The 24,674-nt window shown below is 34.5% G+C and overlaps 1 protein-coding gene across 1 annotated transcript in view; it reads right to left on the bottom strand.

Moving 5' to 3' along the window:
* The window catches only part of LOC100369865 (MOB kinase activator 2-like), a 46,841-nt gene extending 23,418 nt beyond the window's left edge, over positions 1-23,423 (bottom strand). Inside the window, exon 1 of the mRNA XM_006815695.3 lies at positions 23,227-23,423. Coding sequence (XP_006815758.1) covers positions 23,227-23,243 — 17 coding nt within the window. The 5' untranslated portion in view covers positions 23,244-23,423. The remainder of the gene's footprint in view (positions 1-23,226) is intronic.
* Between the last annotated feature and the right edge of the window lie 1,251 nt (positions 23,424-24,674).

Below are 24,674 nucleotides of genomic sequence, written 5' to 3'. Positions count from 1 at the left end.
ATTCCCACAGCAGCAGTGTACATATTTATAAAAAAGAAATAAAATAAGTACAGGTATGTACACATAAATTAAAAATTCTAGTTTGTTTACAAACTTTTTTTTTATATTTTTGCATAAATGGAAGGATTCTATTTAAATTCAATCTCATTTAAATTTCCAATTTAAAAATACATTCCCTTAAATATGACGGTAGACAAGATGGGCATGCTTAAAATATATTACAGACAGCTAAAACAAAGTATGATAATTGCATTTGTTCTAAAGCCTGTCAATACAATTGAGTTTAGGATCAGTAGAGGTAATACTGACGAAGTTATTACCGGTGTATCCGTGCACACCAACTAATGGCAGTACGAGGATAGATTTATTGAACTGATCGGGACTGATTATTATACATAAATGTATAGGCTAGGCAAGTAGAATTATACATTCTATCTATTGTGAGAGATAATTGATTAAAATAAAGATCAAGCGTAGAAATGTACATACACAAAAAAAAAGAAAATTCCTAGTGGGTAGGCCCACAATACACAAAACTATTTTTATGAAATCAAACGTGTACTATGATTATAGTCCCCCTTTAAATCAAACAATATTTTAATGATTTAAACGCAGACAAGATGAAATCTCGATTGGAAATTCATTTGTATAATTGCCAGACAAAGGGGGTGTGTCATAAATAATACAGATCATGGAAACTGGGTTTTATGTGACACAAAATACACATTTTTATTTTCTGACGTCGATTGAGAAACAGGCTGTGATTATGTGAAAAATAAACAGATTTAACAAAAAAAACTGTTTCCCCCCCAAAATAAAAGTAGGACACTGACCGACTCGAATGCATGTGTATGCACAGGTACAGTATCAATAACTGTAAAGTCGCTAATAGCAATATCTTGATTTTTTTTTTTCATGCAACGGTAGAAGTTTACAGGTCTGAGCCGTTACCCGACAATGATTCAGCCAATGGGTTATGAAATATGTGATAAAAAAACAAACTAGAATCACCTACCTCAGTATTTTAGTGAAGAAAAAGGCTGAACAGCCCATATCCGAGTGGTTATTTTTACGCTAACGGACAAAAATTAATCACACCATATCTCCCGTAAAAAAAACTAGGTGGATAACTACACCTTTGTACCCCCAAAAATTAACGTTCTCACCCATGTCGAAAAGAGATTACGGACTGTAGAAAATGAGAACACTGCATAAGGTAAGTACCAAAGGCTCCTAGTATAAATTATCAGAAGTACATCATAGAAAATTAGAATATTCAGACAGCTTGTAATATTTTACCTATAACAACATGTCCACATCTTTCTTTGCACAATACCAAGTATTCTCAAAGACTTCAAACAAAGGTAGCCCCTCCAGATTCACCACCATGTACTCCCGAGACAGAATGGAACCTCCCATACTCAGGTATGACCAATCTCCCCAGCAACAAATATTTTTCTATTTCACTCTGTTAATAAGTGATAAAAACATGAGCAGAACACACACACTGATGCATGCATGACTTACAGAGCCTATAATTGTGAGCTTAGGGATTCCTATTTTTGTAAGTCAACGCAGAAAGCATCACATGAACCCGGCCACTCACATGAGCACACTTAAAATATGCTACAGTACTGATGACCTGTCAAACACTAAAAATAGAAGAAAAAAAATTGTGGGCTATTCCACGACCTCCAGCATCTCTGATAAATTTAAAAAAAAAATGACCCACATTATCATCGTACAAAATAAATAAAAAAAAAATAAAGAAAATTGGTGAAGTTTCATGTTTCAAAAAAGACAGCGCAGAAATAAATTTATTTCAACTTACATTTTCCACAAGAAAAATACAGAATTTTGAGTTTCTTGATAAGTGTTAAAATGATGTGCAATTTGGCAAAATGAAGAAAACTGATGATAATCAAGTTGTCATGATACAATGCCTATGATATGGGTCCCATGCGATGCAAACAACGAATAAAATACATAGTTTCGTAATTGTCACAAAATTTAAAGCAGGCCGTATGATGACCTCTATTGACCTTTGATAGACCGAGATCTTCAGCAATTGTCAGCACTAATCCTAAGCGATATACTAATGATAAAACTTACAATTGAAATGTACCTCAGTTTGTGCTTATGTTTGTGCAACAGGTGGTTTATAATCAATAGCATAACCATGGAGTGGCATACGTAAGTCAGCAATTCAGTAATCATTTTGATCGGTGGACAATTTCTGCTGAGCAGCAGGTAAATTTAGAACTTCTTAAAAGAATGAATTCTTGATTATATTGAATAAAATGAAGTGGATAACGCTTAATATCATTTCCTACATAACAATTTTTAATCAGTATGTGTATGTGATGTGATGATAGGACAAAGGTGTCTGCAATAGACCATTTTTCGTTCACTGCGAGAATCACGCGTTATACGTGAAATCGAACGTAAAAACAGGACAAACAAAGGTCATAGCGTCGTAGTGGCGTCAAACATCGCGTGGGATTCAACAAACGCGAAAGTATTTCGGGGACATTTCCATGCTTAATAATGTGCTGTCCACATTTGATGACAGGCAATTTCGATTAAGTGAGGGTATTCGGAAACAATATTCTTTTGTCGAAGATCGGCCGGTCGATGTGAGCTACGAAATAAAGAAATTCGAGTTGAAAATCAAATCGTTCGATTTTTACAGCAGACGTTCAACGCGCGTCTTTCATGCATCTCGCGAGATCTCGCAATTGTACGGAAAATCACCTATTACTTATAAGTACATGCAGTTAGCTCAAATAAAAACTTATCACCAGACTTTCATCATAACGCTTTATTTTGAGCAATATCACCCGGATATATACCGTGAAAAAAAAACCATTTATAGTTATGAAATCGGTACTTGTGGATGTCTCAAATTATTGTGACATTCTGATACTATTTTTTAAATAATAATGCTCCAACATGAAATAGTTCCAGAAAAGCATATTTTTTACATGTTTTCAGGCATTTATTCTCCAACAAAATATTTCAAACTGGGTACAAATACCCCGAAACTGATCACTTTTGTCTCAATCCACGATTGTGTAACATAACACTGCGATAATTTTTCGCTTGTATTTTAAGAGGTTGTAGCGTTTTTAGTAAATGTTATAAATGACATTTGAACTGACCTTTTCATGGTACTGTACAAACTGGGTTTATTATTAAGAGTTGTACTGTACAGTTCAAATCAAATCACCCTGGGTTCAAAACCAATAAATAGGGCAGCTCGTACCCTGACGGAGTACCTGCCACAGACTTAATGCGGAAGCCAAATCCACTAGTTGTGATTCACTAATAAACAGATACAACTTCAGCGGAACCTTGGTTAAGGCTCACATGTGGTTGACCGGGCATGTTTGATATACATGTAGGATAGCTATACGAATTAATTTTTTTTTAATGAATAATGCTGAGGACTGAACAGTGTACTCTTCAGGACACAAGCAGCATGGCAGTACTGTCACAATGCTTTGTTTTACTACCACACTGGTCTGACTGCCATTATCTGACTCTGATTCTGACTCATTAATGACTCTGTCATTATCCTGACTACTACATTCCCACTGTGCCATTGCTGACTTTGTAAATCAAATTGACAAGTTGCTGACAACTTTAAACTTGTGTGCAGTTGTAACACTCTTGAAGCAATAACACTTTTGTGAGTCAATAATTTTGTGCATTGTGTAATTGAGTGGTTAATCATCACAATATGTTTGAAATAATTATGCAAACAATATGCAAATTAGTATGTAAATTTTGACTGTTATCATGTTTTAAATTTCTTGGGAAAACACTGATTGAAGTTATATGAATTTAAGGTAAAGGTCAGTTTTGATAAGCACTGAACAGCAGTACTGGTCTTGTCTTGGGAAATAGCTTCCACTAGTAATGAAATCTACCCCTACCAATGTTAAATAGAATTACTACTGTGCATTTAAGTTGGTAAATCGATCAATTTGAATCTAAAATCTGTCAGGAATGATCAGAACTGCGTTTAACCTCTACACATACATGTACTTAGTTAAACATCAAAGTCTACTGACGGCACATTTATCTCAAGTCATCCCATTGTTATTCATATGTCATTCTTATGTCTTCACAAGGATCGAGTTGAATGCATATTAAATTCCCGAGATGCCACCTATGGTATACATAATGTTACAATGCCATCGAATATACCATCAACTAACATTTGGGGGTTTTGAAAAAAGGATGAAACAAAAAAATCACCAAATTATGCTCATAATTTTCCTCTGATTTCCAAGAGAAATCACAACAAATTTATTTAAAAGTGTTACCAATGGTAATCAGTTGAGTGGTAAATCTCTGCAACCCACCACCACCCCCCACCCTCTGGTATCACCCTTCAGCATATCATGATGGATTGAAAATATATGTAACAGTCCTAAATCAAGATCGCCTTAAGACGTCAAATAGCAAGTCAGAAAGGTCAGCAACAGCAGGCTGACAGGGTTCATTTATAAAAGACATTACATAATGAAATCAACGGGTGGTAACAGCGACTGTCATTTTCTATGAGTTTACATGTAGGTAGACATGACATGAATATATTAATAATCAAAGGCTATGTCATGCTGCTGCTGTGTATTCCACATAGAGAAAATATTGTTACATGTATGAAACATTGCTACTATAATCTTGTTTATTTCTCAAAGCTGTGTCATCAACCTTCTCAATGTTACATACATGTATGTAATATGGTAACCCTCCATTGTTACATGTGTAATGGTAACCCTCCATTGTTACATGTGTAATGGTAACCCTCCATTGTTACATGTGTAATGGTAACCCTCCATTGTTACATGTGTAATATGGTAACCCTCTATTGTTACATGTGTAATGTGGTAACCCTCTATTGTTACATGTGTAATATGGTAACCCTCTATTGTTACATGTGTAATATGGTAACCCTCTATTGTTACATGTGTAATATGGTAACCCTCCATTGTTACATGTGTAATATGGTAACCCTCCATTGTTACATGTGTAATGGTAACCCTCCATTGTTACATGTGTAATGGTAACCCTCCATTGTTACATGTGTAATGGTAACCCTCCATTGTTACATGTGTAATGGTAACCCTCCATTGTTACACGTGTAATGGTAACCCACCATTGTTACACGTGTAATGGTTATCCTTCATTGTTACACGTGTAATGGTAACCCTCTATTGTTACACGTGTAATGGTAACCCTCTATTGTTACACGTGTAATGGTAACCCTCTATTGTTACACGTGTAATGGTAACCCTCTATTGTTACACGTGTAATGGTAACCCTCCATTGTTACATGTGTAATGGTAACCCTCCATTGTTACATGTGTAATGGTAACCCTCCATTGTTACATGTGTAATGGTAACCCTCCATTGTTACATGTGTAATGGTAACCCTCCATTGTTACATGTGTAATGGTAACCCACCATTGTTACACGTGTAATGGTTATCCTTCATTGTTACACGTGTAATGGTAACCCTCTATTGTTACACGTGTAATGGTAACCCTCTATTGTTACACGTGTAATGGTAACCCTCTATTGTTACACGTGTAATGGTAACCCTCTATTGTTACACGTGTAATGGTAACCCTCTATTGTTACACGTGTAATGGTAACCCTCTATTGTTACACGTGTAATGGTAACCCTCTATTGTTACACGTGTAATGGTAACCCTCTATTGTTACACGTGTAATGGTAACCCTTTATTGTTACATGTGTAATGGTAACCCTCTATTGTTACATGTGTAATGGTAACCCTCCATTGTTACATGTGTAATATGGTAACCCTCCATTGTTACACATGTAATATGGTAACCCTCCATTGTTACATGTGTAATGGTAACCCTCTATTGTTACATGTGTAATGGTAACCCTCCATTGTTACATGTGTAATGGTAACCCTCCATTGTTACATGTGTAATGATAACCCTCTATTGTTACATGTGTAATGGTAACCCTCTATTGTTGCATGTGTAATGGTTACCCTCTATTGTTACATGTGTAATGGTAACCCTCTATTGTTACACGTGTAATGGTAACCCTCTATTGTTACATGTGTAATGGTAACCCTATATTGTTACATGTGTAATGGTAACCCTCCATTGTTACATGTGTAATGATAACCCTCTATTGTTACATGTGTAATGGTAACCCTCTATTGTTACATGTGTAATGATAACCCTCTATTTTTACATGTGTAATGGTAACCCTCTATTGTTACACGTGTAATGGTAACCCTCTATTGTTACACGTGTAATGGTAACCCTCCATTGTTGCATGTGTAATGGTTACCCTCTATTGTTACATGTGTAATGGTAACCCTCTATTGTTACATGTGTAATGGTAACCCTCTATTGTTACATGTGTAATGGTAACCCTCTATTGTTACACGTGTAATGGTAACCCTCTATTGTTACATGTGTAATGGTAACCATCCATTGTTACATGTGTAATGATAACCCTCCATTATTACATGTGTAATGGTTATCCTCCATTGTTCCTTCTGTCAGATTAGCATGTGTAATTGTAACCCTTCTTTCTGGTTAAGATGTGTAATGGCAACCTTTTTTCTGAATAACATGTGTAATTGTAAAGCCTTTTTCTGCTTAACATGTGTAATGGATAACCCTTTTTTTCTGATTAGCATGTGTAATTGTAACCCTTTTTTCTGATTAACATGTGTAATGGTAACTTTCATTCTGATTAGCATGTGTAATGGTAACCCTTCTTTCTGATTAGCATGTGTAATTGTAACCCTTCTTTCTGATTAACATATGTAATGGTTACTTTTTCATTCTGATTAGCATGTGTAATGGTAATCCTTCTTTCTGATTAGCATGTGTAATTGTAACCCTTCTTTCTGATTAACATGTAATGGTTACTTTTTCATTCTGATTAGCATGTGTAATGGTAATCCTTCTTTCTGATTAGCATGTGTAATGGTAATTCTTCTTTCTGATTAGCATGTGTAATGGTAACCCTTCTTTCTGATTAGCATGTGTAATTGTAACCCTTCTTTCTGATTAACATGTGTAATTGTAACCCTTCTTTCTGATTAACATGTGTAATGGTAACTTTTTAATTCTGATTAGCATGTGTAATGGTAATCCTTCTTTCTGATTAGCATGTGTAATGGTAATCCTTCTTTTTGATTAGCATGTGTAATGGTAACCCTTCTTTCTGATTAGCATGTGTAATTGTAACCCTTCTTTCTGATTAACATGTGTAATTGTAACCCTTCTTTCTGATTAACATGTGTAATGGTAACTTTTTAATTCTGATTAGCATGTGTAATGGTAATCCTTCTTTCTGATTAGCATGTGTAATGGTAATCCTTCTTTTTGATTAGCATGTGTAATGGTAACCCTTCTTTCTGATTAACATATGTAATTGTAACCCTTCTTTCTGATTAACATGTGTAATGGTAACTTTTTAATTCTGATTAGCATGTGTAATGGTAACCCTTCTTTCTGATTAGCATGTGTAATGGTAACCCTTCTTTCTGATTAGCATGTGTAATGGTAACCCTTCTTACTGATTAGCATGTGTAATGGTAACCCTTCTTTCTGATTAGCATGTGTAATTGTAACCCTTCTTTCTGATTAACATGTGTAATGGTAACTTTTTCATTCTGCTTAACATGTGTAATTACAACCCTTCTTTCTGATTAGCATTAAAGCCCTTTCATTCTGACTAACACATGTAACTACAATAGAAAACAAGGGCAATGATGACTGATGGAAAAATGGGATTTGTTCACCGGATACAGATATATATTACCAGAACACAGCATGTTATGGTGCATGGATTTGCAAACAAACTGACTGACTGAATTGTAAATAAATTGATTTGTCATAATTACAAACTGGATAAAAAGAAGCGTCTTTCCTATTCAATGATCATATACAAATTTATTTTAAGGTAAAGCTGTGAAAGGTTGCCAAGTAACGACACGATTTTCACAATTGTCACTTCTATTAACTAATAAGATGTGCGCCTTAATTAGAGTAGTTCTTCAATGCCTTGTTTAATTAGCAACAGAACCAATGTACCATTAATTTCTTTAAATTTTGATAAAAATGCTCAAATAGATGGCAATAAAATAGATGTCTGGCATTGATGAATGAAACATAGCTTTTTTTTCGAATTGATTGATATGGGTATTGTCATGGTTGGCATGGTTGCTATATAAAGGGTGAAGGTCATTGCGCAGCGAGTGTTCCAATTTCATGTAAACAAACGATTTATTTTACACGCCTTGTTTATGTCGCTTTTAGTCCCATATCGAACAGGGAATGGGGCAACGACCACTGACCTCTAATTTTTGAGTGGATTTAAAAAAAATTTGGCATATATCGAATTCATATAAATAGCAATTGGTTCTATATTCATAATTCCATGGTACTAATCCATACCATCACTTTTACATTGACTAGACTGCAGTGAGGTAAATTTTAGTAGAAATTATGATATTTAAATTTACGAAATAAAGGTACATGTATAACCAAAGACACTGGGGAGACACTTTTCACAAACTGCTATACATGTATAACTGTATTAATTTTATTATTACAATGAACATAAAATAATTGTTCTGTATTTTAGAATGAAAATGTGATAAAATAGATTAATCAAACAAGAAAATCAATAACACAAATATTACTTTGACATTGTACATGTATTATTAGGCTACTGTTGCGTGGATGCCTGTATTTTTTAATACGATTTTGAAAGCAAAACTGCTACATCAGAGAATTTTTTGCTAATTATTAAATTATCCATTGCTGTTTTCAGAAACTGAACGTCGCAACAATCGTAAACACTCATGGCATACATGTACACGTGTGTAACCTCAATCAACAAGCTACCCAGAATGCAATATTTTAGTTGTTGTGTTACAGTGTTATGATTAGAGCACCTCCAACGGCAATATACTGTAGTCCGAGGATAGGGTAGGTCAAACGGTCACCAGTATGATGGGAAACTATTTTTTTTAAATTCATTGATGTTTCAATTACTAATACTTACTATTTGTCAATCATTAATTCTTCAAAAGTTTTGTTTTCAATATCAGAATCAGTACTTGTTCAAAGATTTTTTTTTTTAACCGGATATTGATCATGGCATGTGTGTGACAGAAGGCTTACAACTTGTGCATTCATGGTCTTGTGTGAAATAGCACATGACTTGTACATTTCAGTAATGTACACACAGTATACACTCTCATACAGTATACATAGAAATTTTTTCGATTTTGTTTAAGATTTCCTCATTAGTTTTATATTCAACAATGGAATAATCTTTTCTTTAATCAATTTATTTTTTACATTGGCCATGACGTTTGGTGACTTATGAGGATTAGCTGACCTGAATAAACTTTTTGCTTTCTGACTCCCGTTGGTCTGTTTAATTAGGACCACCAAGTTCAAACCATTCACAGTTCATGCTGTGAGATGAATTTATGTAGTGCTACATGTTTATCTGATTGGGTCAAATGGAGTGAACAACACATCCTTTTAGCATGGTGGTCAACACTCAAGCATGGCAGCCATGATATCATCAAAGATTTGGGTTCTCCCGGTATATCCTAGTAGATATAACAATAGATCATTTCCTTGGTCATTCAAATTTATCATATCTGGCCTGGTATACTTTTCTTTAATGAAAAAAAAAGTTTACAAATACTGTACACACAAGTCAATGCACTTTCTAATGTCAGCCACAAAAATAGATAAATTTCCTGCATGGTTCTCTTTAACCAAAGAAAGCATCTGTCTGTATGAACATGTATCAATTTCTTATCATAATGTAGGATAACATTTCAAATGAAAGTCTGTCCAAATAAGGTGCTTGTACTGTAGAGGCCTGGTATACTAAATTTATTAATTTTGAATCAAGCAGACAAAATATGGTCTTGTTTATATAGATTATGATGCAGATAATTATTATTTTATCGTCATTTGATCGTTATCTTTCATGAGAGCATAAACAGATTTCTGACCGACTACATATTGTTTTATAAATGTATCATACAACAATATTTACAACTTATAATTGAAGCCCACATGTATGCGAGTAGTGTATCAATTTAACTAGAAGGTAAATGTACCGTTGTCAGCCTGCAGCATATTAACCCACTTGAATTTAAGAAATCAACAAAACAACGGAATATACAAAACTGATGATAGGTAAATTTGTCCATGATGCTTAGCGTGTAATCATCATACTTCATTCATATATCACGTATACCAACAATGGGTTGCTAAGATGCCTACATTGTTGCTACGGTTACTGCTCTAATCCGTCAGAACCTAGAATTGAAATGTGTCACTCATTTCTCAAAAACATTTCCATGACTTGAACCTAAATGTATATTTCTATTAATCTGTAAACACAGCTATAATAGAACTCAATTGAAAAACGTTCAGCGAGATAAAAATAAAGGTTCCACACCACCATTAGACATGTCACATAGTAGCTTTATTATTGTATTTGCTGAATAACTGACTGAATAACTGAAAATGAATATTTGCATTGTTTTTATGACTTGTTAATATTTTTTTAGTTAATTATGTTAAAATCAGAAAACTCCAATATTAAATAATTCATAAAACTTTACAAACTATAACCTCAGGATTTTTAAAAACAATACCTGACAATAATAACTCTAAATAACTCAACCTACAGTACTTGAGTACAAATGAATCAGACAATATATTAGTGAGGAATTGGCTTGAATGTGAATAAAAATCAGCCTTCTTTTTCAAATCTCAAAAAAAAATTATGATGTGCACCTGCGTTTCAATATGCTTTTTTTTTATCACATGTAGGAAGTTTTGACCATGAAGATTTTGTACATTACAGAGTATTTATATTTATTTACAAAATATTATTTATTTATTTTGTGTTACATGTAGTGGGCAGACATTTCAGCCATGGACATTTCAGCCCTGGTCGTTTCTCACTGGCTTTTTTCAAAAGCGAATGTTTTGCCCACGGGTGTGTTGAACGTTTTTAAAATGATTTTTAAGTATTCTTAACGAAAGAGAGGTAGAGCCAGATTTAACATGAACAACATGAAAAATATAAATACGGGGGACGAAACATCAAAGTTTGAAATGTCCAGACTGAAACATCAGAGACCAAACAATCGCAGTCAAAATTTCAAACATTTCAACAACATTTGAGTGATAGACCATTTCATCAAAAGTTAAAAGTCAAAATTATCATTATTTACAGCAAGTCTAAGAAGTATTGGTGCAGCCAATTTGCAAACTCGCTAGAGAATTGGCTAACTGCTTTGGTTTTGACTGAACTGTTGGTTTTCGAAATTCGTAGGTGCCGTCCTGTGGTCACGCCCACTCTGGGCGAATCTATATAACAGTAGGGGCTGTCATACTATAGTTGGATGGCTATTTCGCTTTCAAATATACAAGGGAAAGTGTTCTATTTTCTTTGTGTAATGAGGTGTTCGTATACAAGGGATTGTCCACGCAAAAACGATGAATGAAGTCAAATTTTATTAGCGGTTGGTTTAATGTTATCCCAACGAATCGGTTAGATGTGAAAATTTATTTTCTCCCTGATTTATCGGGAACTGTTTCTCAATTTGTCTCTTTATTTAGTTTCAATCAGTGTTCAAGATGGCTACCCCCATTTAGTAAATATCGGTGGATTAATCGCACTTGTACGCCAGTTGACTGTGGTCATTTTCAGGCTGAGCAGGGAAACTACTTTTATATTATCACGCCCCGCAAAGCAAATAATTCAGGGGAGTCCAGACATGTACAAGGCTACGTAAATGCATACTATGTTCCCTAATGCAATATAGACTCGCGCAGAGTGGACGCGACCACGAGTTGGCGCCAGCAAGATTTGAAAGCCAACTGTTTAGTCAAAACCCAAGCAGTCAGCCAATTTGCTAGCGAGTTTGCAAATTGGCTGCCCCAATACTTCTGAGACTTGCTGTAAAGGTCTGAGTACAACGCAATGTGGTATAAATTATCATAATTGTCTCTGGTGTAAAAGAAATTGTTTTTAGAGATGTTTTGTTCAGCAGCACAAGCTGCAACATTTCAAGAATGTTCACTGTAATTCTATCCCTTGATGAATCCCATTTGTGGAATTATACAAACATGCAAATGCAATGAAGATTTTTTTGTAATCTGTGAAAATCTAAAATTCAGTGAGAATCAATTTTCTGATTTTAAACACTACAGTAACCGACACATACAAACCAAAAGGCTGTACAAATAAAGTACTGTAAAATCATTAATTTCACAAATAAAGTACCGTAAAATCATTAATTTTCACTTGTATTTATTTTCACTATTTTGAGCATTGTAATAAGTTCTATTGTTATTTCACATTGTGTACTTATGACAGAGTTTAGAAAATTTCACTTATCAGTGAAAATGGCGAAATTAAAACCCAGTGAATAATTAATGCAGCCATAGTGTTGTATTCCATGATACAGGTACAGAGCTTCAGACAAAACCCAACCATGGACAGAACCATAGACCACTCATTCTATAGTGACATATAGGGTGTTAAAATTGGCATGAATAAACATGGGAAAATGAACAAACGCTGTTTAACAGCAACTTAAAAAGCAAGTACACTAACAGACATGTGTACATTGATATTCTAATTAGTTGAACAACCTAACTGCACGCCAGGTGCCTGGAAGATTCTTACAAATACTGACTCAGAGGTGATAAACAATAATACTATTAAGAAAATATTACCTGTCATTGCCATTCAATAAGTTTGCAACAAGGTTTCCAACAACACGCTGCATTTTCATTTTGTATCCACTATATACTGCGTTCCTGGAGGTCAACTCCCTAAGTCAGTCTGTATAGTCTTCTTCTTAGAAATCTCAAAACGAGACACATGAACAAAAACCACTGCTCCCACCCTTATAGTCAATAAAGCGTACAAGACGTACGATAATATATTCGATACGATGCAAAATGAAAGCAGACCAGCAGCCCCATAAATAACATCTTAATCAAACACAGCAGCTCATTGTCAGGTATTCGCTAGTGTCTGCAAACACATGGTATATATCAGTTAAATGCTAGACGAGCTGAATCAATCATGCTCTGTTTGACTAGGCAAAATATGATACTGTCATTTGTAGGCTACCCATAAAAACAAATAAATGCTAATAACCATGTGACACTTTTCAGCCAATGAGAACACGCATAAAAACAGGAAGTTGTGCATGCACATGGTATGTGAGCGTATAATGCAAGGTAATTTGTAACACACACAATTCACACGTAAAACACACACACACACACAGTGGCCTACTTGGGGTCTCACTTCCCTGTTTAACTGATCAATGCTTAAATTCTGATGTGGTGGTCATTTTGGATCTTGTTACTATCAGTATATACATAAACTAAATTCTGCTAGAGGGGAAATATTCAATGAATTAAAATATAAATTCACTAGATTTTAAATTCACTGAATTGTGAAGAAAACAATAAATACTATTGATAAGGTTGCATATATTCACTGGGTTTTCAATCAACAGTGACGACCAAACTTGGCCAGATTTGAACTCAACCAATGGTAGAACTCGGACAGCGGTTGAAGCGATTACATCTGGCTGCGAGTTTGACTATTATAATCAGGTCGAATTTGAATCTGGCCGAGTTCAACTGTATTCTTTTTAACATGTACATGTATTTAGCTATCAATAAAAAAGGGAAAATAAAACCCAGCCAAATTCCCTCTTTCACAGAGGGACTGTGACGTACATGTATATAAGAGTTACGACAAAATCCTCCATCTATGATGACAACCACCATGCCAACATCGGTACATGCTATTACCGGTATACAACATTGGGTTCAGTATGTGATGACAGAATCCATACAGCTTTATTGGAATCTTAGTACATGTATTACATAAGATGACATATATTGATACCGGTAGTTTGAATTTGCGCGAGTTGTCAGCTTCCTACTTGATTGTGAGGTTGAATTTTGTTTTTGAATTGAGTTCACAACATTGTTTTTTTTTTAAAGTGAAATATGAGATCTAGGGTGCAACTTAGGTTGAAGTAACATTTTCTATTATCAATGCCATAATGATATTAAAGTTGTATTGTCAGCAAAATTGCGTTTGAAGCTTTTGACGTGTGATGTAATACACGAATGTGTGCTGCATAAATGCAATAGCTACGGTATTCGGTATTCATGAATTGCCATTGGGCCTCTCTCTTTTGAAATAATGAGATGATTATTGTAATCCTGTTACTACTACGTTCAAGCTAAATATCCAAATAACCTCTAATATGGTACGAATTGATAACGCTTTCTTTTTTGTAAAAAAAAAAAAACTGTCACTCGACAAATGGACTTTTTTTTTTCAATGAATGGATCAACTTTCAGCGAAATGTCATGCATTGAGAATAATACTGAAATTGAAATGTTTAATTAATTAGGAACCCTGGTTATCAAGTTAACAGTTTATTTACTTGCATCTCACAAATGAAATGACATTGTTTTGAGACGAACTATGAATAAGAAACAGCATATGTACTTTATACAAGGGTACCGCACAGTTTGTAAAAAGCATAACAACCGTTTATAAGGTGATATTGTCTGTGTACGACTTTATGACCTCAAGCTGGCTAAACCAGCAATTATGAAAGACGTACAATTTTTACTGCCTTTGCAAAATGTGCATGAAACAGGGGGTTACAATCACAACCACCATTTTGCATTCATTCTACCCAGAATGCAGTGCTATCTTCCAACCTTTACAGATATTTTAGCCTAGATGTCAAAATTTAAGTTCTCAAATCCTGCAGAAAAGAACATTCAAGTCGTAAACGCTACTGTGAATCACTTTTAATTTCATGAGAAACATGTTCTCCTGTAGCAGTAAAACAGATCATAAAAGTGAGTCCCTACATACAAAGCACTTTAAATTAGTGATGTGCAACAAATATTTGACAGCTAAAAGGCAACGGACTTACAGGAGTTCAACTCTTTATGTAAGTTCGCTGCAATCAATTTCATTTTCATAATTGCATATTCTAAAGCACCAGATACAGATTGTTAACAATCGCTATAACAACAGCTGTCAATAGTATAACACAAAAGTGACAAAAACATCACTGTAATAACAGATACAGGACTGTCCATCAAATAAACTTAGATCAAGCAATTAAATACAAATAAGTTTGTTTTTTTCTTCTACATCAGAGAGCATTCCTTCACCGAGAGAGAAACCATGCACATCATCAACCAATAGCAAGATATATTTGATGTCAAACCATAGCATGTATTTAACCAGAAAGCAGAAAGCAAATTGCTTTCTGAGAAAGTAATTACAACAGGAACTGTGTCATCTTTCACTCAAATTTGTTTACGTCCACACATAATTTCCTTTAATGGATTTTCCATCTGATACATTGTAATTACGATCATCAGTCTGAGAGTTTTTACAATTTGTATCATAATGTGACATACAAAATGTACCGGTACTCTAGGTGAATATTAATACCTTCCTCCCCCTTAAAAATAATGGTATCACCAGGTATATTTTACAGTGCTACTTAAATGTACCAGCTGAGATCTCAAGAGGGCAGTATAACGACTACGGCTGATAGAGGTCTCAGGGGTTCATGACTGAAATTGATTTTTATCACATTGAACTTTTATGTCAATACCTAGGTAATATATATATATGGTAGACCCTAAAATCATGATGTAGGGCAAATCAAAGGTATATAACTGAAATTATTGGGGTGTATAGATATACAAATAAGTGTATACAGTTGAACATGTGAATAAGGTTAGAAAAAATAAATCCTGACATTCCAATAACCCTACCTATTCATTATTTGAGAAAAATAAAAATGTAAATGAGCATAAAATTGATATGCAAATTAGCTATGGTCATTCCACCAATTCTGTAATACAGTTTGTACAAGCCCACTGCACATCAACCTCCTCTAGCACAATATTCATGCATACCAACAGTATTTTTAATATACTACGAACACGGACATTGTCACTGTCACTGTCAACGAATTCAAGATACCGATTACAAGTTGACTTGATTAATCACAAAAGATAAGTCAGATATAATCTATTTAGTGAAAGAATAATCTTGATTCATCTAGCAATCACCGAGTGCTGCATGACATGAATTCACCCTGTTTGATAGGAAATAAGCAATGATTTCAAGGTCGGCGTTTCAATTGATTTCACAATTTACTTGTTAAATGTACTCTTTTTATCATTCATGATAAATTGCATCAGACACACGGCTGTACAATTGCATGTAAATATCAAACAAACCCAGACACGTAGATTTTAACGACAATGAAGCTAAATTCAAAGCGAGAGATGTAATAAACCGTATTATCCGGATGTGCTAATTTGTCTTCAGTCGAAATATGAATGGTAGTCCAACACTGTCACAATAGTCACTCTGGCGCTTGTCTTTTCATTTTAATTTCCTTGTGGAGTTTCACAACTCCCTCAGAAACCTGCTACACAATTATAATATAATGACCAACATAATCAACGAGAAGTTAAGGATACTGAGGACAACTTTAGATGTACGTAGTACACACATAAAATACAGACCCGCCAGAAAGTATTTACGCACCACACTACAGACAGCTACATGTACTACCTACGATATCATACAATAAAATAAACTCATGGTATCATGGTATCATTTTATTCCAACATTTAATTCATTCAAACACAGGAGGGTAATTCAGAACATAAATGTGGTGTTGCATTTTTTTTTAATGTATTTTTGTTAGGAAGGGGGATTGGGGGATTGTGGTGAATATATAATTACTCCAGTAGTACACTGTAATATAAGCTAGTACACTGGATAGGAAAAGTCTCTTACACACCAAGCAATCAAATATTGTAATTGAAATATTAATAGAATTCTATTGTTATGTTTTCTGATTATTTACAGTGAATATGTTTTTTCTAGAGTTGTACATGTAGACGTTATTATTTCCATTAAGTCACTATCAGATTTCTTCTTCTTTGGGGGTATTTTGGAATATAACACAACCCTTAATGTAATAAATGACAAATGTTTTAAACATTTATGTCATGGACATTTCAACTCCTGGTCATTTTCAGCTCAAGTTAATGTAATTAGATACAATAGTGTGACAAGAAGAAAATCTTATCATGTGTCATCTTTACTTTTTCCACTTTAGATAAATTTCCGCTGCAACACCAGTGGAAATGGTATGCGTACATATTTTTTGAGAATGTACGAGATGTGAATATTAATAGTACCGGGGGTACATGTATTTGAACTTTGGTGAATGCAACTTATGTGTCATCATGATGTACATAAAGAAAACAGCATCTAGGCTAATTTTGAAAAATCCATTGATGTTCAGAAAAAATTGTTTCTGTAATACTGATATTTGTCGATGATATTAATTTAATCTATATTGGTACATGAACATGGTATGCATTAACTTGTCAGGAAAAAAAACTCCCCAAAATTTGGTCAAATGTCCGAAAATTTTTGTGTTTTTGTCAATTTTTATAATATTTTATAATATTTTATAATATTGGTACAATAAATGTTTTTTTTTCAAAGATCTAATGAATTTCTAAAACTAATTTGAAAATAATGAAATTATCGGTAAATCTAAAACACAACTAAACCATTTTATTTTAAACTGTTGATAATGCAGACCTTTGACGTCCAGCTACTATAATCATATATTTTCCACTGCTAGAAATTTTCAAGATTTAATAATTAAGAGTAATTTTGCGATTCACTGAATTGAAAAACGAGCAAATATTTGTCAGTCACAGTATATCCCTGTCAAATTAGTACAATTCTTAATGGTTATAGTATCAAGCAATCCGAACAATTACAAAGCTCATACATCCCCATGCAATCACTTGTAAATGCACACATTAGTGTGCAGCCAACTGAAAATATATATAAAATGTTCATTTTCAGAATGCAAAATCAAGCAGAAAAAAAACTAATTTATTATTACAAAGTAATAAAGTCTATCATGGCAAAGGTGATTTATGTAGCAGACATTACATCATAATGACGTCAATGTCTAAAGCAAACACAGTAACATAAGACATTTTCCATATTCAATGAGATATTCAGGAAACAGAAAGAAACTACCAGATTGAGAAAACATGTTAAGACGCCAGACATATCTTGAGAACATTCAAGGCACAGTCAGCTGGCATATAAGTGATACTAAAAAAAAATTTGATTAATTTACCAACATGTATTTACTATATGGGGGCAGCCATCTTGAATACGGCTTGAAACTAAATATAGATACAAGCTGAGAGACAGGTTTTTCAGGGTGAAAAATACCAGTTTAGTTTCAAGCAGCATTTAAATTGGCTGCCCTCCATATAGTGAATATTGGTAAATTAATTTATTTTATTATCCTGTATATGTTGGCTGACTGTGGTTCAAGACTAACACATCTTCGATAAAAGAATTTCGTGAAATTTTACTAATTTATTTATTTTGACTGGCTACAGGAAATTCAGACAAAGAACCATTTTTTAATTCATTTATGAGCCTCAGTATGCATTTTAAACCAATTTCCAATCCAAAATGGCTGCCAGAATAAGGTATATTGCAATGAGAAATTCACAAAATCACTGTTGCTATTGTAACTAGTTTCCAAGGGTTATTTGCTCTTAGATAGAACTTTTTGCTCAGGAAAATATCAAAAAGCTTTTAAATTTTCATTTTTTTTTTCAACAGTTAGCCACATTCATTCAGGTTTAGGTGACCTCTGACCTGCTCGCAAGATACTCATGTTGTGAACACTTTATATTTGCCTTTGTTTATCATTGACTATTTCTAAATCCCAAAAGTCTATTTGTTCAAGATTTAATGTGAGAAATGACATGGATTTTTAAGTGGCATTTAAAAAAACAACAATTATTTTTGAAAACGAAGTTGTATTTTCAAACATGCCAATGATACTGAAACAAATCAGCACATATATTTGCATAACCATCTGTTATTTTAGCCACTAATTGTTTAATTACATTCTGTGAACAAACATTACTGTAAAGATTACCTTATACCAACAGACTGTAATGTCTGGGTAAGTACTTGAGTACATCAGTCACATATAGACCTCAGAGAAGCCATTGTACTGGGTTTTTATGAGTAGAGCGAACAACCAAGAAATGTACAACCATTCTTGTATTACACAGTAAAAAATCCTACTACATTAACATCATGGAGATATAAACCTCCATGGTTTGATATGAAATGCAGATAAAACCAGATGAAACAAATTTGGTATTTCTGGTACCCAGCAATAAGTTATGTAGGTACGAGTTTTTATTTTAATCTTTCCCAGGCATTACATTAAAATTTGTTCAATGCAAATTCACTATAAAACAAACAATGAGAGTTTCTGACAACAATGAACAGTACAAGAGCACATTGTTTGTGATTCCCCAACAATTTGATCAAATAGCCTAGTTGAGTGTAATCCAGCAGTTGTCATTCACAAACCAGTCTGAATACCACTAACTTACGTTGACACGCACGAATGAGACAACACAGTAACAGTTTGAGTGCATGAAATTGTTTGAGCTGTAATATTTAATTGACAACATAGTTACCCAAACCATAGTTTATGCCCAAACTAAAAATTTTAACAAATGTCTGCTAAATCACTTGTCACATGTTTGTTATGTAAACACTGACCCAACTAGTACATTGTGAAAAATTTCATGAGTAAATTTCAGGAAAAGAATCATGAAATATTATCTTAGTGGTAATTACACTGCAGTCAGGTGGAACGGTGACTTTCATGAAATTTTGTCTGTTTGAACGCTCAACAATTTAGAGAATATCAAGTTTACCCAGGAGGTTTGATCATGTAAGGAGGTAGTTACAGTATCAGAAGTAAGGCTGCTCTTGAGCCATTATCAAGAAGAGTAGACAGCTACATACATTTAATTGGTTGCCAGCTGCCTCCTTCAGAGGTATGGTAACCCTTGTACAAATGCAGCGGTCGCAACAAGCCACCTATGTACATTTCATTATTATGATGTGTAGACAGTATTCACTGGAGTACCATACCTGACTTTAGACAATTTGTAGCCATGTGGCAAAACGTGCCCCTTGCTGGTAACTTGAATGGACTGTAATCTTATAGTACACCTGCCTTGATTGGTCAACCAACAATAAAAAAATCTAATCACTCTTTGGCAAAGCCAATCACACTCAGTGTAACATGTTGCCCTAAAATGCCTCAGGTCATGAAGTTTTAAGAAGTTTTAGTATCATTGAGTTTCTTGTTAAACACATCCATTCCACTCACCTTCCTGACATTTACATTGACTGTTCCTATATTACCCAGAACAATTACAAATTGTTACATATACATATACAATATTAATTCAGTAACGAATTATAATTAAGTTGCACACAGCATCCCAAATATCTTCAAAATAGTTATTTACGCATGACCCAAATATATGCCTGACCGACAGTGATGTACATCAAGCGTGGGCAGTAATTATATTCAGTGATGGGCGACCCACTCAAACACTTCTGTGGATTTTCCTGTGTTAAACTTGGATGTATAGAAAATTGATGAGACTTATTTTAGACTACAAGTCAACCTGAATTGTGTACTAATGATCAAAAACTCTAATCATCTATAAAATTAAAGTGTGTATTCTGTTTTTGACATCTCTGGTATTTTAGCTACCTCTGGTTGTAAGAATGCATGTCCTGGAATTGAACAACTCACTCACTGTGTTACATTTTGAATTCACTGTCTGTTTAAAACTGTCATAGAAAATTGTCAAATTTATTATTAAAGGGGCCTGTGAAATTTATGTTTTTGATTTCCATTGACCTCAGATGGACATTTGTAAAAAAAAAAAAAAAAATAAATAAACCAAAAAATCATTTTCAAAAAGGGTTCTAAGCCATGACCCCTTCCTGTCACAGTAGTCGACTGTTTCCGGGTTTCTGACTTCTCCCGAAGTCAAACTGTGCCACCAAACATCAGACAAAAAAGGGAAGCCATGCAAGTTCCATGCACCGAATATCATAAAAATTCATAGTTGTTAAACCATTTCTTTTACAAGCGTGTGAATTTACTAGTGTGCTAGCAAAAATCATGATTTTGTTGTCTGGGAATTAATAGAACATAAAGGGTGCAAAATATTATCAAACAGTTGTCCTACTGGCAGTATTCTACTGCACGATTGTCGCTTTACTAAGTGGCACTGGCAGATTACTGCCACATAGAATCTACTTGATATGTACCATTTCACTAAAGCCTAGCTGTGATGCTAGTAATGTCACATTGTAGTCGTAATGACCTAGTATCTATGCGACAGTCCACTTGCTATACACTACTCCACTAATGCCTGTCCTAGAAATAAATTACTCAATGCTCATTGGCCAGTTTAAATACTGAGTATGGATGATTGACGATCTCAGCTGTCAAATTGACAATGTTTACATTGACTCCATTTTCATACAACCAATCAAATCTTTAGTCAATAGCTGACCATGATGTAATATTATTATGACCATAGCTAGGTGTTATAGTGGAATGTTGAATAGGAAAAGGAATTTAGCTTTCTAGGTTTCTAGGTTATGATCTGACTGATTTATTGTGGCATGGCTTATCCAATGTATTCACCTTTATGCATATTCCAAGGGAAACAACAAAGACAAGGATATTTACAACACCACATCCTAGCACAGGTTTTTTTGTATAGGGCACACTGGTACTCTTCAGTCTTGAACAAACAGTAATGGGGCACGAGTAATGCAAAGGAGGCCATGAGCTTAGAGCAAGTGGTATATTCAAACCATGGTCACTATTTTTTTGAGACACTGTAGCATCAATAAACACTAGATTCAAGCCTAACAACCCAGTGAATTACTGTCTGTAGTAACGGTCAGTCGTTACTATGAGATATATTATCATCCCAAGTAGCTGTCAATGTTATTGTTGTGCCCGACCTACTTCGAGTGTCATCAATGGACGAAACAAATCAATAACGCTTTGTGTAACACTTATTTCTGCCATGAGGTAAGCTTGCATGAAAAATTAAAAATAAATGTGTATCAAACACAAATTAGATGTTTGATTTATGTGTAGATTGTAGTTTGATAAAATTTGTAAGTGTCTGGGTACATGTGTAATTTGACGTATTTCATTTATTTAAGACACAATCTCTAAAAAGACTACTGCTGTTATACTACTGTAAAATACTTTTTTTCCACTTGGAATTAATTTTCACTATTTTCGCTGATATACCTTTTTTTCTATATTTTACATTCAACTCGTCAGAAATCAGTGAAAATAAATTCCATACAGAACACTTTTCAGCAAAAATTTATTCCAGCTAAAATAAAGTATTTTACAGTAGTTACATATGCTTGCTATGTATACAGGGAATTAATACAGTGGTAGTGGTACATTGTATAGTCTTTAATATTTTACATAAAGTTTCGATACGATCGGTTTAAATTTATTTTGAAACGCTGTTTGAATTTCACTGTAGTAAATCACAGACCTATATTCTGGACAACCTTGTTCAGGTTGCAAAAAAGGTGTGTTTAGTACTCGTAAATATTATGGTCACGTGTCTCCGATTAGTGCGGTGTGCTTGGCATTCTCCAAGTTAACCCTTGGAGGTGACCTGGTTTGATTTGACATCCCCGGTTGATCTATCCATGAGAAAGCATGTACGGACGTTGTATCTGACGTTCATGTGATGCAGATGCGACATGACATGCGATCAATATAGAGAGTTTGTCATGAATAATTGCAGAGGGCAACACACTCGCAGCACAGCACCGCTCCCTTGTCAATCATCATGACATCAAACGTCTGAGACTCGATCGGTCTCACCATTGAAATGAAACCGATCGACACAACGTACAGTATTGCTCATCGTACAACGCTGCGTTATTTGACGAAGCCGCTTCGTGGTTGTACGGACAGGAAATCAAGTTAAATTGTATAAAAAATCAGAGATAATTTAAAAATTTTGTGAGTCAGACTAGACGTTGTCGTGGAATAGCATTTTAAGTGCGGGACTCGATCGTCAGTCAATCGCTTTATCGGAAGTGCTCTTTATATGTAAATGCACTCCACATTACGTTGTACTTACCCCATCAACCAGTCCATGGCTCAAGATCTTTCCTGAATTATCTCAGAATAATCGCAGGTGACCAATCAAACGATACGATCACTACATCGGAGAAGAAACCGTGGTGTTTTCGGCGAACGTTGAATAGCTAGCACAGAAGCTTTCGATGGCGTTCGACAGCTGTATGCGCACTGATCGTTGCGCAGTTCAGCGCATACCAACATGCCTTGCGAGAAGAAGAACAAAGGAACATCGGCGACGGAAAGTGAAAGTTGGTAATACCAAGTCAGACAAGCGACGATGCGGTCGGACCAAGGTTGTGACGTCACACTGAGATTACGAACGAGTGTACTAATGAACTTATACAAACAACAAAGCGATTTAATACGGTCGGACAACCGGAGTGCAATAAATTATAATAGTGCCTTGGCGTTGTGGCCACATGTAGAGAGCCCTCCACGAAGACCCTGAAATACAATCTAAGAAACACAGCAAACATTTAAAAATCACATTTTAGGCCAGTAACAATAATCATATTCATATTAATACTTGGTATATCGAACGATAATACTAGAAGAAACAAACGCTGCTATTAGTTTTCGGCATGGGAGCGAAAGGAATATACCTTTAGATAATGTGAATCAAAAAATAAATGTTCTTGGTGCGCGGGAATATGGAGAAAGAGATGACGCTAGCGTATTGGTATAACGAGAGGAATACCGCATATAATCTAGTATAATGTGATCATATTAGCAGCAAAAATATAATTATCAAAAACATGCATTTCAGTAAACAGTCTGGAAAACGCCCAGGTCCCTGGTAGTCAGATATTATAACGAATAATCTGTATACTAATGTCTTTATTTTCAATACTGTGAAAAAATATTACGTACGTTATATAACTTCAGGTTATTATCTACCGGGATACTTATGCGTGTGTACTTTGAAATATGTAGACGTTGATTACGTCTGCCGGACACGAGAAGTTGGTAGAAATAACACTGTGTGTGTTAAGGTAGAACGCTACACAAAAGTAAACATAATGTATTTTTTTTAATTATTTTTAACGTTTTTTATATAATAAGTTACAAGAATGAAGACAATGGTTTTAAAAAATTGTCACTGTTACAGTACTCCGTTTGCAGTTGAGAAAATCGATTAATAAAATAGAATGGAAATAGAATGTTACGTCTGTTCTAGAGCAATTTAATCACTGTTTCTGGATACCTCAAAATTTTACTCGGTATGAAAAGAAAGATATTTAGTATCTTGCATGGTACTTTTTGATGTCGAGGAGCATTAGCAACTGACAATATTTGAGTGAGTTTTAACAAATGTGTTTTTCATTGCATATATTTTTCAATGAATTTAATTATTCAACACAGCTAATATTATTCGTATGTTCGTGTTTCAGTCAGACGTACACGACGGTTTCCGGAAAGCGCATATTAAAACTTCCATTAGTATAG

The sequence above is a fragment of the Saccoglossus kowalevskii genome, chromosome 1 (assembly GCF_978046115.1).
Source record: "Saccoglossus kowalevskii chromosome 1, keSacKowa6.1, whole genome shotgun sequence".
Classification (NCBI taxonomy): domain Eukaryota; kingdom Metazoa; phylum Hemichordata; class Enteropneusta; family Harrimaniidae; genus Saccoglossus; species Saccoglossus kowalevskii.
This window is presented reverse-complemented; position numbering and strand designations above follow the sequence as displayed.